This window comes from Paramisgurnus dabryanus, chromosome 22 (assembly GCF_030506205.2).
Source record: "Paramisgurnus dabryanus chromosome 22, PD_genome_1.1, whole genome shotgun sequence".
In the NCBI taxonomy this organism is placed as follows: domain Eukaryota; kingdom Metazoa; phylum Chordata; class Actinopteri; order Cypriniformes; family Cobitidae; genus Paramisgurnus; species Paramisgurnus dabryanus.
In genome coordinates, this window is record NC_133358.1 from 14,463,037 (window position 1) to 14,477,847 (window position 14,811).

The 14,811-nt window shown below is 36.4% G+C and overlaps 1 protein-coding gene across 4 annotated transcripts in view; it reads left to right on the plus strand.

Moving 5' to 3' along the window:
• Positions 1-14,811, plus strand: part of myripb (myosin VIIA and Rab interacting protein b) — a 150,012-nt gene that overhangs the window by 127,562 nt on the left and 7,639 nt on the right. For 3 of the 4 annotated variants that reach the window (XM_065294859.2, XM_065294858.1, XM_065294860.1), the window contains exons 5-11: positions 98-175; positions 905-1,002; positions 1,368-1,448; positions 1,874-2,059; positions 5,845-6,034; positions 6,495-7,141; positions 10,059-10,931. In XM_065294859.2, the coding sequence (XP_065150931.1) occupies positions 98-175; positions 905-1,002; positions 1,368-1,448; positions 1,874-2,059; positions 5,845-6,034; positions 6,495-7,141; positions 10,059-10,931 (2,153 nt within the window). Of the gene's footprint in view, positions 1-97; positions 189-904; positions 1,003-1,367; positions 1,449-1,873; positions 2,060-5,844; positions 6,035-6,494; positions 7,142-10,058; positions 10,932-14,811 lie in introns of those variants that run through there. The other variant, XM_065294861.2, reaches the window with a different exon arrangement.

Here is a 14,811-nt window from a genome sequence, read left to right on the forward strand (position 1 = left end):
GATTATCTACATTCTTTATTAATTCTTCGTTTTTTTGAACCCTAAATGTTTCAATTACAGAGATATATTATTCTCTTTCTCTCTCTTGTTTGGTCAGAGGTGAGCGCTCATGAAGGCAGTAATGATAATGGCAGTGTTTGTGATGGCAGTGACTCCACTCTTTATAAACATGAAGGTAAGGAGTTAAGGTAACAAAAAAATCAATATACTCTGCTCAATGTACATGTGTAACATTTCAAAACTGTAAACATGCTGTATCCGGGCTCTTAAGGACACATTGAGGTTCAATTACCTACACTTAATCCATATGAAAAGATAAGATACGATGCATTATATATGCTTTATATATACATATAAAGGAACCATTTTCTTAAATATATATATATCCAAAAATACTGTCATAATTTACTTACTCTCATGTTGTTACAAACTTGTATAAATTTATTTGTTCTGATGAATGTTTGTATCCAAATAGATCAGAAGCACCGTAGTATTCTTTTTTTCCTACTATAGAAGTCTAATAGGTGCTTTTGATTGGTTTGGTTACAAACATTTCTCAAAATATCTTCCTTTGTGTTCATCAGAACAAATAAATGTATACAGGTTTGTAACAACATGAGAGTGAGTATTATTCATTTTTGGAAATGACTCCTTTATCTTTTTAAGAATTTAATTTTTTTGTATTTTTATTCTGACCTATAAAATGAAACAACCGGTTTGCTAGTGTACCTTTCAGATGTTTATGTAAATGCTATTTTATTAAATGAGTTTCAAAGTTATAAAACTGCTTCTGTACAATATGTAAAACTGTGGATGAAATCAAGTAATGTAAACACATAAAGACTGCATATAGCTTTATAAAGGCAATGAATTGTAATTGCGTGTGTATGTGTATAATTTATAGGGCACAGCATGGCAGAGACGCTCACCGTCGCCCTGCGTGTAGCAGAAGAGGCTATAGAGGAAGCCATCGCAAAAGCCGAGAGCTACAGAGACAGTCTGGTTAGAAACTCCTCTACATTTAAACACCTATTCATTCCTCAACCAAATATTACTGCATGATACATCCATCTGTTTTCCTCCAGTATTGCCAACAAAATATCACTTAGATATTGTTGATTCACACACTTTTTATTGCTGGCTATTGATTATTAAGTTTTGGCCATATTAGTGTTTTTGTAGCTCAATAGCAGCATAAAGGTCATAGGTTCAAACCCCTGGGAAAACACATTTTTATCTGCACTAATAAAATAAAAGTAGCTTGAATGCACTGTTATTGTATTGAAGTGTCTGGCAAATGCAAAAATATAACATTTGAATGTACGTTTCTTGCCCATTAATAATTATCTCTCTTTCTAACATGGCAGGAGAAACAGAATGAGGCTCGATATTTACGTGACCATAGAGAAGAGCTCGTAGAGGAACTCGCCACAACAATTGTACAAAAAGTAAGAGTTGTTCTGTAAATGAGAGAAATATATTTTGCATGCACTAAAATAGTGTGCCTTGCTACCTACTTTTGGGTATACAGTGTAGAGAATATTAAGACGGGAGACCACATCTAGCTAAATTCATCACATTAAACCAGTAGTTCTTAAACTGTGGCCCGCAGTGGTCCATGAATGATTACCAAAACTGGATTGTTTTTCTCAGGACTTTTACAACTGAAAAGTTTAAAGAGTGTCCCCACAAACGAGTTGCCTTGTAGTGCAAATACTAAAAAGCATAATGTACACTTATGAAATTCATCTGGGCTAATTTTGTGTTTATAATACAACATATTTAACTGTGATGCAGAATGTTATATTTTATAGCTAACAACATCATCTGTTAATTCTTCATTTGAATGTTTTTTCTCAATCTCTCTCTGTAGATCATTCAAAGGGGTAAGAGGTCTGAGATTCAGGCCGAGTATGAGTTTATATGGCCTCAGATTCACAGTAATGAGTTGCCGTCCCCCGCCTCGACACAAGACGCACACGCAACTCAGCATTCACACAGTACCTCCCAGCACGGCGCTGTAGCACAGGCAAACACCACAAGCTCCTATTCCCTGTGGGTAAGAGTGTACACACACACACACACACACACACACACATATGCAGACAAATACCTAAAACCTATAGACAAAAGCATTTCATGTATTTGACATGTTTAAGCACTCATTTCACAGCATCTGACCTGGTAAATGAAAATATTGTATATATGTTTATGAACTTTAAATTAATACTTTGAGGTAATAGTTCATCGGCAAAATATAAAAATTCTCTCATAATTTACTTCATACCCTCCCAAATGTAAATAACTTAATTTCTTCAGTTGAACATAAATAATATTATATTAAAATGCAGTTATGTGTTTTTCTTTTATGGGAAGCTCCATAAAGCATTATTAAAGTAATTAAATGACTCTATTTGGTCAATATATGTCTTCTAAAGCAAAATAATATTTTTGTGAAAGAGTGCGTGTGTGTGTTGTATTGCTGTAGTTTCAACTTTTTAACTTGCATTCACAGTGAATCAATCTGTAATAAGAATATGAGCCTTTTGCGCTCCCTAGTGGTGGAACTTATTTAATGCAACCTGCTCGTATTCCTTCTTACCAATCTTTTCAGACTGTGTATTCCATTCTTATTTTAACAGATGCCAAACACCACTAGAAATTTCACTTTGTGTATCTGAACATAGTAAGAAATTAAAAAAATAATAATAATAATTATTGCTGATGGGCATTTTTACCCTTGAATTTCTCTTATCTATTCTTGTTAGGTAACTATGCAAAAAATAGTAAACTGTTCACGCACAGATATTTGACTAAAATGTTAGTAATAGCAAAATAAACAAAACAATGTAATGCTTAAATGGATTCTGTAATGTTTATTATATAAACTGTATTTGTCAATTAAACAATAACATGTGACATTGTTTTGTAGTGATCTTATTAATATTTGTCTTATAAAGTGATACCAAATATCAAAATTACCCCATGCATTACTCATCTTCAAGCGATCTTAGATACATGTTCAGCATCTTTCAGACAAACACATTTGGAGTTATTTTAGTAAATGTCCTTGCTCTTCATAGTTTTATAAAAACATGGATCAGGGAACATCTTCATACTTTTAATCCCAAAAAAGTGCATTCATCCTGCACAGAAGTAATCCACACAGCTCCATTGGGTTAATAAAGATCTTCTGCGGTTAAACCATTGCGAAAATATCCATATTTTAAACTTTATAAACTAGCTTCCTGTAATAACACCATCTTGGACTCACGCGATTCACAAGAGTCATTGTTCAACGTACCTATGGCAACCAACGCTCACTACACGGCAATGAATTTCAGCAGAATATATATCATTCTTACCATCAAGAGAAAATCCAACGTGAAAAGACAAACAGGAAAGAGCACAAATCCAACACCGTCATGTAAGGTCCACATCATTCCAATGAAAATTGGGATCTCACATTAGCTGGAATAAAAAAACATCCTCCAGAAATGTTCAACGCATTAAAGGAATATTCCATTTTCTTAAAAGAAAAATCCAGATAATTTACTCACCACCATGTCATCCAAAATGTTGATGTCTTTCTTTGTTCAGTCGAGAAGAAATTATGTTTTTTGAGGAAAACATTGCAGGATTTTTCTCATTTTAATGGAATTTAATAGAGCCCAACAATTAACACTTAACTCAACACTTAACAGTTTTTTCAACGTTGTTTCAAAAGACTCTAAACGATCCCAATCGAGGCATAAGGGTCTTATCTAGCAAAACGATTGTCATTTTTGACAATAAAAATAACAACACTTTTAAAGCACAACTTCTCGTTTAAATCCGGTCGTGATGCGCCAACGTGACCCCACACAATACGTCATGACGTCAAGAGGTCACAGAGGACGAACGCGAAACTCCGCCCCAGTGTTTACAAGTGTTGAGAAAGAGGACTGTTCCTACGTTGTTGTATGTCAACTGATACTAATTAATGTCTTTGTGTCAGTTTATTGTTTACAATGGTCCGCAAATGTGCGTTTTGTAAGGGATAATGTAGAGGCAGCCGGTAGTTATCGGGAAATAAGCCCTGACAGTGTGATCAGGACCCGACGCGAAGCGGAGGGTCTTGTATCACACTGAAGGGGCTTATTTCCCGATAACTACCGGCTGCCTCTACATTATCCCGCTTATTACACGGCTACTTGTCACATAAGAAAAAAAACTGGACATGAATATGAATTTGAAACATTTTATTGGCATATTTGTTTTAAATTAACATTTTTATCCTTCCGCGAAACTTTGCACAGATGCATAAAATGATCGTAATACCTTATTAAGATCCTCTGCTTCATACTTGTCTGTCTCCATTTTTTTCTCTTTTAGCCAGTCTTTGAGAAGTTTTAATGCCCATTCTGTATTTTTTTGTGTGTTGGCTTCGTAGCTGTCATGCTCTATTTTGTCAAGTTCAGTCTCAGTAAGCTCTCTGTGTCTTGTCGTGGTTGTCCAGTGTTTGTCACAAGATGGCGCCAAACAAACAGAAATCTTTATTGGCGCGGAGCGATCTTACTCGTAAAAGTAGAACCGGCTATGCGTTATTATTTTGGAGCGGTTATTATTCGAAAAGAACGAACCTGCAAATGTCTCAACTGACCAATCAGAATCAAGCATTCCAGAGAGCCGTGTAATAAATATATGTAACACGCGACCTCCCTATGTCACTACGCATTTACGCTAGGTCGCGCTGGACCAGATTTAGACGAGAAGTTGTGCTTTAAAAGTGTATATTTGTTATTTTTATTGTCAAAAATGAAAATCGTTTCGCTAGATAAGACCCTTATGCCTCGTTTGGGTTTGTTTATAGTCTTTTGAAACAACGTTGAAAAAAACTGTTACGTGTTGAGTTAAGTGTTAATTGTTGGGCTCTATTAAAGTCCATTAAAATGTTTTCCTCAAAAAACATAATTTCTTCTCGACTGAACAAAGAAAGAGATCAACATTTTGGATGACATGGTGGTGAGTAAATTATCTGGATTTTTCTTTTAAGAAAATTGAATATTCCTTTAACCGAAAACTCTCTTGTGAATCGCGTCAGTTTTTTTAAAAGATAATTATACAACAGCTATTTATGTGATTACCTGCGATTACATACAACTAAGTATTAATATTAGCAGTGGCGGTTGGTTACTTTTTTCGGGGGCGCTTGATGCAAAGTTTGTCACAACATGTATGTAGTCCATCTTGTGTGCGGTTTGTAATTTCAAAATATGTGTTTTGTGCGTCGAGAGATCCTGTGTGCATCACGTGTCTTGTCAAAATAAGTGCCTGCTACAGATGCATCTTAAGGGTTTATGATAAAAAAGACTCTCGCGTTTGCCAGATACTCGCATAATCTCATGCGTAATCAGAGTTTACTGTTAAGGGAGTGTCTTGCGTTTATTTGCGTATATGTGAACGTGAGCGTCTCTTTTATCATAAATGGTTTTGAAGCCTGTGCAGCAGGCACTTATTTTAACAAAACATGTGAAGCACATGATGCAACAAACACATATTTTGAAAACACTAGCGACACACATGACACCCCGAACACTTATTTTGAATTTGCGCCCCTCAAATTAGCCCCTCTAGAGCCGCCACTGAATATTAGTACAATGGTTCTCAACCTTTTCACTTTAAGGCCCCTCATTGCCCAAAACAATATTTGAAGCCCCCCACTCACTTAATAATTATCAAATAAAATATAGAGGTTGGCATGACTAGACACTGACAGATGTATTCTTGTCATATTTTGAATCATTTTTAGTCATTAATGATTATTGTTTTCTGCATGTGGAATATGTGTGTGTGTGTGTCTAGAGGTCAAGATCAGCATTCTCTATAACAAGTGACGATTCTCCAGAGAAGGGCCCTGAGGTGGGTATGGCCCCGGTGGGCCCTGAGAGTTCAGAGGTAGATAAGGACATCCAGAACTACACTTCACTCAGAAGAGAGTCCAGAGCATCATCACTTCCAGGGTGGAAGAGTGTTGACCGCTTGGACAACTCGAGTAAGATTAAACACACACATCACACAATAATGATGATCAAGCCCTGCTTTGCTATTGGTCAGACAAACAGATTATTGCACCTATACAGCATTGCTTGAACCAATGTTGGTTGCCATGTTGGGCTAGTAGGGCAGATGTTCAAACATGCATGTTTTGATATGATCATATAACCTATACAGTAAATAGCTTACATATAAAGTTGTATGTGCAATCTGTAACTTGTTTGTTAAAAAATAAAAATCGATATTTTTTTCATGATTCACAATGGTAAGCTTTTAATTTAAGGATTTATACTTTAAGCTGTCGATTTTACCACATTCGACAATCCATGTAATATATGTATTGGCATATATAGCGATAGAGAGGCAAAAGTTACAGAATGCAGCACTAAACTACATTAAAATGGATTAAACTAAATTAAAATATATTTATTGGTCTGTATGTTTGTGACTATGTATAGGTGCATCCTCAGTCCTCCAGTCACCTGATGGTAACTGGATCGCCCTGCAGAGCTCCCAGCATTCCCGGCCCAGTCTGCTGACCAAGCGCAAGAGCCTGGTCTTCAGCATACTAGAGAAAGAATCGGGCGTCGTGTCCGCATACGACGAAATGGGCTCTGAATCGGACCCCGAGGACAAGGGAGGATGGGGGGCTGCCCTGTTACAGTTTCGCCGCCGTCTTTCTGACGAAACCTATTACACTGACTCTCAACACGACCCTGAATGGACATACACGCAACACCCACCTGTGACATCACCCTCTTCGGGTCAATACACCAACACGGAGACCCTCAACTCGGACTCGGAAATGTCAACCGGCCCTTCGACTCGAGCCCGCAGACCCGCCCACGTTACGCCCCAGAGGAAAAAGGTGCCACCTGATCCACACCTGTGTCCTCCTTTTAGACATCCCATGAGCACTGCTGCCCCACCTCATCTGAGACCAGAGGTCCTGGATGTGAACTTTAACCCCCGTTTGGGCGGGGATAGTAGTGATGGGGAGGACCGGAGCGAGCAGGTGAAAAGATCAAGGAGGCGACGCAGAAGCAAGCGCGAGACATCAGAGCCGAGCCGGGCACATAATGCACTGTACAGCGCCGCTACAGCGGTGAGAAAAACAACAGCAACTCAATGAACTATTTTGATTTTGATATTAATATTATAGTCCTGTGTTCCTGTATAGCTCAGTGGTAGACCATTGTGTTGGCTGCGCGAATGGTCATGGGTTCAAACCCAGGGAACACACATACTGATAAAAATGTGTAACTAGTGATGGCTTTGGGTGAAAGCCAAATGCATAAATGTAAATGTAATGTAAATTATTATCCAACATTGCATTTGTTGATGCTATCAAAACTAATAGCACAAATTTGCTTAAAATCACATTGGAGTATGTAAAAAAGAAACCTTGTGTGCAGATTATTTATTTATTTAAATTATAAAAATATAAGAAAATTATATAATTTGGTAAAATATAATATGAATTACATTTGACACCACTAGGTGGCAGTACAGGACAGGGCTGTGAAAGCTGTGGTGCCAAAGATGTTAAAAAGTGTCCTATCAGATGTATATGATTTCCTTTCTTTAATTTTATATTAAAATGACGGCATTTGTTACACTGAAAAAAATGATTCATTGAATTTAATCAATTTGTTTAAGGTAAGTGGTTGCAATCAATTTATTTAAGCTACATTTAAACAAAAAAGATTAGTAACGTAAAATAAAATATAAAACTTTTGTTTAAATGTAGCTTAAATAAATTGATTGCAACCACTTACCTTAAAAAAAATTATTAAATTCAATGAATCATTTTTTCAGTGTATCATCTTATATGGGATTCAACATGGCAAAGCTCCAAAAAGCACAAACATCCATTATTAATGTAATGTAATTAAGCAACTTAGAGAGAATTAATAATTTTTTTAAGGATATTTAGTGATCAATATGGCATATGTGTGACCCTGGACAACAAAACCAATCATAAGTAGCATGGGTATATTTGTAGCAACCATTAAATCCATAGGATACTAAGTAAAGATCATAAAGATATTTTGTAAATTTCCTACTGTAAATATATATAAAAAAATATTTAACATTAGTGTTGCCAAGGACTTCATTTGAATAACTTTAAAGGTGATTTTCTCAACATTTAGATTTTTTTGTACACCCTCAGTTTCCAGATTTTATAATATTGTACTGTCAAACCATACATAAATGGAAAGCCTATTAATTCAGCTTTCAATTTCAAAAATTGACCATTATGTCACATACACATGGAGATCAGCATAGTAAATAAAAAAAAATTAAATATGGCGGCACTTTGATAACTTTAAAGGGGACATATCATGTAAATCTGACTTTTTTCATGTTTAAGTGCTATAATTGGGTCCCCAGTGCTTATATCAACCTAGAAAATGTGAAAAAGATCAACCCAGTAACTTTTGGTAAACCATTCTCTGCAAGCATGTGGAAAAAAATAGGTCATTGAAATTCGGCTCCCCTTGTGATGTCAGAATTTTAAATTACACTCCCAAAACGGTACAGTTTTACTCATACCTACAAAGTGGCAATATTATCATGTTATAAAACATTATCTATATGGTATTTTGAGCTACTTCACATACATACTTTGGGGACATCTTGAAAAAGTTGTGTAAAATGTCCCCTTTAAATGTCACTGGTTCTTGAGTGTCTAGCTGTCATATCCTTGTTTTATCACAAGGATCCTCAGATATGTGACATATGAATCACTAAATAAGCTTACAAGCAGATCGTCATGCCCATTAAAACTGAGTCGGCACATGTCCCCTTGATTTTTTTTTTTTTTTTTTTTTTTTTTTTTTTTGCCAAATGGATTTTGCATGCAACCTCAAAATCAAAGAAGCGGCCATTAATCTGTTAATTGACTTTTAATCTGTTTAATATGCACAATATTATCAGTTCTGTGCTGCATTCTTGTCACTTTTCAGAGATTTTCGCCGTTTTGATCGTGTTACATTCATTATTCTGGCGGCAGGCACTGAAGTAAGTGCAGTCGCAGACATCATCAGTGTCTGAGCGCGCTCACGGGCTCTTTGCTGTTGCTGCTGCATTTTGCTATCTGAGGAATTAAAACGTGTAAGAAACGCTCACAACATTTCCAAACCCCAGTACGGTAATGTGCAGTTAACCTCCTCTGTGTAAAAAATGTATGGTTTAAAATGTGACCGTCTCAACGTTATATTAGTAGAGATTTTTAAATTCATCTTGGTAAAACGCCAAAGTTCGCCAGAGTTCACAGGGGCGCGGAATCACACATGCTCACATATGAGGTAAAATTGAATGCAAAAATCCGTTCCTCTAATTTTATCTACTCTATTTTTTTAAGTAATTATTGAACATTAAAATCAATCACGTGGCTATAGCTTATGTCATTTTCATTGTTTATATACTTAATGGATTTAAAATTACATTAATTTTATAGGATAATGCAGTTGTTGTGCAAAATGCATTAATGACACAATTAAACAAGTCATTTATTAAAACTTAAATAAATAAAACATGCCGTTTCAGATGTAAATATGATACAAATATGTAATTATTCAGATTAATATTTGATATGAAAGTTAGTCAACACTTTTATTTTGGAGGTTTTTGCATGAAAGCAGGGGCCCTCATATTGTTAGAAATATGTAGTAAGTGCCATGGAAAAGACTGAAAGCTCTATAATATTTAGTTTGATGTCTGCGTATGCACAAATTTCTGTAAGCTGTGCATTATTGTCCTTAAAAAAATGGTGCATGACGCCCCTGCTTACAAGTGTATTGTTTCGGTCAAGAAATTTTATTTTAAAGATGTATGTATGTGCTTCTCTGTGTTGAGCACCATATAAGATATGGACAACATCCCGGCATTTTAACATAAATGATTTTGGAAGAAAGGAAGTCATATACATCTAAGATGGTATGTTCATATTTGAAAGAACTGTTCAAAAATCTTTCATCATAAATGATTCCCTCTCTCCCTTCCTTTACTCGTCTTAGGAGAACAGCGCTCTTCTTCTCAACGCCATGATGATGCGCCGACAGCAGAGCCAGGAGACTCCAGGCCCTCTCGGTTATCACACTCCAGACACTGTGACCCCTCCTGAGCTTTTGACGTCTGGTGCCATGACCCCTGAACCTGACTATCAGAACACAGTGGCTCATAACTCCAGTGCTGCCAGCCCACCAATGCTCAACAAACAAGGGTTCGGCATTCAGGGCCCCGTCGTGAGGGCCTCTTCTGTCAACGAAACCCTGGAACAAGAATTGAGATCCAAACTCTGTGACCTGGTTGGCCAGGCCAGCGAGATGGATGTGATGTCATCTGATTATGAGCTCCGGGACAGTGTTAGGGAAAAAGAAAGTGAAATAATTAAAAGGGAGAGGCGTGAGAATAAACGAGACAAGAGGACTGATAGAGAAATAAATGAGAAAATGAATGAACGGCAGCAAGAAAGACAAATAAATAAAGAGAGAGAGATCAAGAGAGAGCGACATAATCAGATACAAAGTGTGCTTGGGAGAGATAGAGAAAGACAAATGGAGATTCAGCTGAAAAGAGATCAAGAGAGGCAAGCAAAGTTTGAAAGGCAAAGGAAAATCTTACACACGGACAGCGAACCTGACGTGGAAGTAAAAGAAGAAGAGAAACAGGAAGTGGCCCGTATGACAGAGGAAGTGAGAGTTATGGAGCGAACCAGGAGTTTGGAGGAAGACAATGAGGAGAAAGTGAAGAGAACATCACCGCAGAGAAGCAAACATGAAACAGGGTTAGAAAGACAAGAACAACTTGAGACAAAGGCAACACGATCGACAGCCACATCTCCAGACAGTGCCCCCTGTGGTCTGGAGGAGCCAATGGCTCCATCAGAGGTAAGATTGGTACCTTGTTCCCCTAAACTTAAAGGATCTGTTTCAAACTTATTGAGCTGCAAACTACCCAGTGTTTTATGAATTATAGGCAGATTTTCAATGCAATTGCTGTTCCAAACGTTTACCTTGTTTTGCCCGGCATGGAATATGTTATTATACAAACATATTCATGAATATCAGTCATGTGACCTTTTATGTCATTCCAGTTGCCTGCCACCATCTTGAGTGCCAGTAGGTTACTGACAAGCATTGGCTAGCTTGCTATGATTTATGGATTTCTTATCTTTTACTGTCTATGATTTTTATGGATACGGGAAATGGCTACGAAAGACAACATGGCGCACCTCGACTGTCATGAAAAGAAACGCTACTTTAAAAAAATATCCCTGATGCGTTCTTCCAGCCGCTGTCCGCTGCTACCGAACTACTGTACCACTATTTTACAACACTAAGAAGGCAACAACATGAAACTTTGCTCGAAGTATCACCTGGATCTCTACACATGAACGCAAGCATTGAGAACATTGTTTGTGTACACAGAGTTTACTAAAAATAAAGATTTTGTACAACTGATTTTGGCTATTATGGTGTCCTCTCGCCATCTTTGCCAGGCTTGATCTTCGAATGCGAATGAATGAATCTCATATGAGGCTCCTTTTTCAACTAGAAGGTCAATATTGTTTTTTACTTGCAACAAAAAAACGATTAATCCGTGCATTTATATGAAACTATGCTTTAGGAGCTATCCATCTTTACTCTCCTCCCTCCTTACGTCACATTCGGAGATCGATACATCTTGACTGGCAAGATGGCGGCGAGCGGACGCCGAAAACAACCAAAGTCAGTTGTTCAAGACCTTCTTTTTAGTAAAATTTTTAGTGTTGTAAAAATAGCGATTTTGATGCTCACAAGATATTGAAGTTTTCTAGTTCTTTTGCGACCACTTCAGGTACTTAAAATGGCGGAAGACAAGATGAGATGTGAGTAACATCAGCTGATATTCATGAATACGTAAATGTTTCATGGACATGTTTAATATATAGTTCATCCAAAAATTACAAATCTGTCATCATTTACTCAATCTCAAGTTGTTAAACCTTTATACCACAGGGCTGTTGGATGCTTTATTGTGATTGGTTGAGAAATGTCCCACGGGTGTTGATTATTTTCCTGTAAAACACACAGCTTATCTGAGCGGACTCTCTGAGCTTCGAGGGAAAATTGAAAATATAACTATTCATTTTTCGATTTCTGTGTTATTTCACACCGACAAAATAAGTTGTATTTAACTTACCTTAAAGGGATAGTTCGCCCAAAAATGATATTAAACCCATGATTTTCTCACCCCCAGGCCGTTCGAGATGCATATGTCCATCGTTTTTCAGACAAACACATTTTCGGAAAAGGATGGACGCATTTTTTTGGACTTGAAGGTCGTGGACCCCGTAACATTACATTTAATCAACAGAAAGATCTAAAACATTTTCTAAAACATCCGAAAATGTGTTTGTCTGAAAAACGATGGACATATGCAACTTGGACAGCTTGGTGGTGAGTAAATCATGGGCTTAATATCATTTTTGGCCAAACTATCCCTTTAACCTACATTTGGCCGGAAGTTTGATACCACGGCTCTGTCTCGGACCTCCACCGACAATTCCTTCTGCACATGCCCTGGCTCCAAACTAACGTTTTTGTGTAACATGGCAGCGCCCAAGATCGGACATTTTGCCTTCAATCCATTACAATGTAAGGAAGCGACATTGCGTCGTCCATCTTTTTGTACAGTCTATGGATGTTAAAGTTTAGTTTCATAACTTAAATCATCACACATATAATCATCTCAATTTAACCTAAACACTACATTAAAAAAATTTCTTGTGTTTATTTTATGTTGCATAAATAATTTTTGGTATTAAAATAAAATGGTTGTATTTTCTATCACACTTTATTTGGTAATAAATACATTAAAGCTAATCAGCATATTCATGTGTTTCCTTAACCACATATTTATATTTTCAAACAAAATCAAGCAGGGTTTTTGCATTTCATATATTTGCTTTTATTGTAAAAATATATTAAAATAAGAATAGTCAGGACTGCACGTATCGGTTAGACTGAATGACGACCTCAAGTACTCTGCTGTTCCATTTACAATATAACCGGACTCGCGTCCTCCCATCTTTGGGAGTTTGTTCTCGTTCTTCCAAGTCTGAAGCAAGTCTGAACTACAAAGGACGAACTTGGTGTTCTTGGTATTGAGAAACGGACAAAGAAAAATGCCAATTTTCAATCTACTCCAATACTGCAAAACATTGATAGAAGGCAATTTAATTAAATTAAAAGTTTTTCACACATATTTTTAAAATACCATGGTACAAAAATATAGTAGGCTACTATGAACTTACCTTCTATCAAAAAACACTGTACAGTAAGGCAACTCAATAAGGTTTGGAATGAAGTTGAACCCTGGTTTCCTTCGTACAGTGTAATAAAGAAAAATACATTTGATGTGATTTACACAAGACAACTTAGTGGACCAACATCCTTTTTTGATTCTGGTTGAGGGTTAAAACAACGAGGGATTAAAAGTATTTAAAGTATTTGTCTTAATAAAGCCTCATACAGTACATTACTCCCTCAGACAGCTAAGATGCCTGTATCTGCTATCCTTCTAACCCCATCATAAGTCATCCAACTGAGGATCTCATGATCAAATGCACACACTAAAAAAGCATGTTTGACAAAATCCCTGTTGCAAGTGGAAACGTGTGTTGTATGAATGATGCATGAACAAGCCTGCAGAACTGAATATGAAACCTCTTTAGATGTCGTGAGAACATCTGACTATAGGCCATGTCCACATGGCAACACTCCTATCTTCTATGAGTTCTCATCATCTTTGGCCATTGCATCTGGTCCTGTCCTGTAATTTCCAGCTTTATTTCTGTCCAGAATATATTTAGGGAAACATTTGACCAAATATGAAAATTCTGTCATTTTTTTACTGCTGTCTTTCAAATCCTGACATGAGAAAAAGTAAACATTTAACAAGTCTTTACATAACTGCCTATACTAAACAACATACTGTATAACATTCTGGTCACATATGTCAAGTTTTGTGTATAGAACCAACAAAGCCACATTTTTTATGCAGACTAAACTTTTCAGTAATTTTATATCAAACTATAAAAACAATGTTTTTTTAATATGTACATTTACAGAAAGACTTACAGTCAAAATGTATAGAAAAACACTGTGTAAAGACAAAATAATAACATACGTCTTAAGAAGCACAAGTATATTTGTCACTATAGCCAACAATACACTGTATGGATCATAATTATTGATTTTTAGTGCCAGAAATCATTAGGATATTAAGTAAAGATCATTTATAGATATTTTGTAATTTTCCTACATATACTGTATATATATAAAAATATCATTAGTAATATGTGTCTTGCTAAGGACTTTATGTAGATTCAAGATTTTCAAATAGTTCCTACAAAACTTGATGCCCTTATGACTGGTTTTTGTGGTTCAGGATCAAATAATGTCTGCTTTTAAAATGATATGGTATGTCAATGACAGAGTTTTCATTTATTGGTTGAACTCATTAAAGAGCACCTATTTCATTGCTAAAAAAAATTATTTTGTGTATTTGGTATAATGCAATGTATTTGCGTGGTTTATGGTTAAAACCCACATTATTTTCCACATACCATACATTTTTGTAGCTCCAGATTTCACTCTCTTCCTGAAAATGGACTGATTGGAACAAAGTTCATTGATCTGAAAAGCTCTGTGTCCCTGATTGGTCAGCTAATCTGTACGTTGTGATTGGCCTAAATACCTCTGACGTCAGCCGGAAATGTGGCAC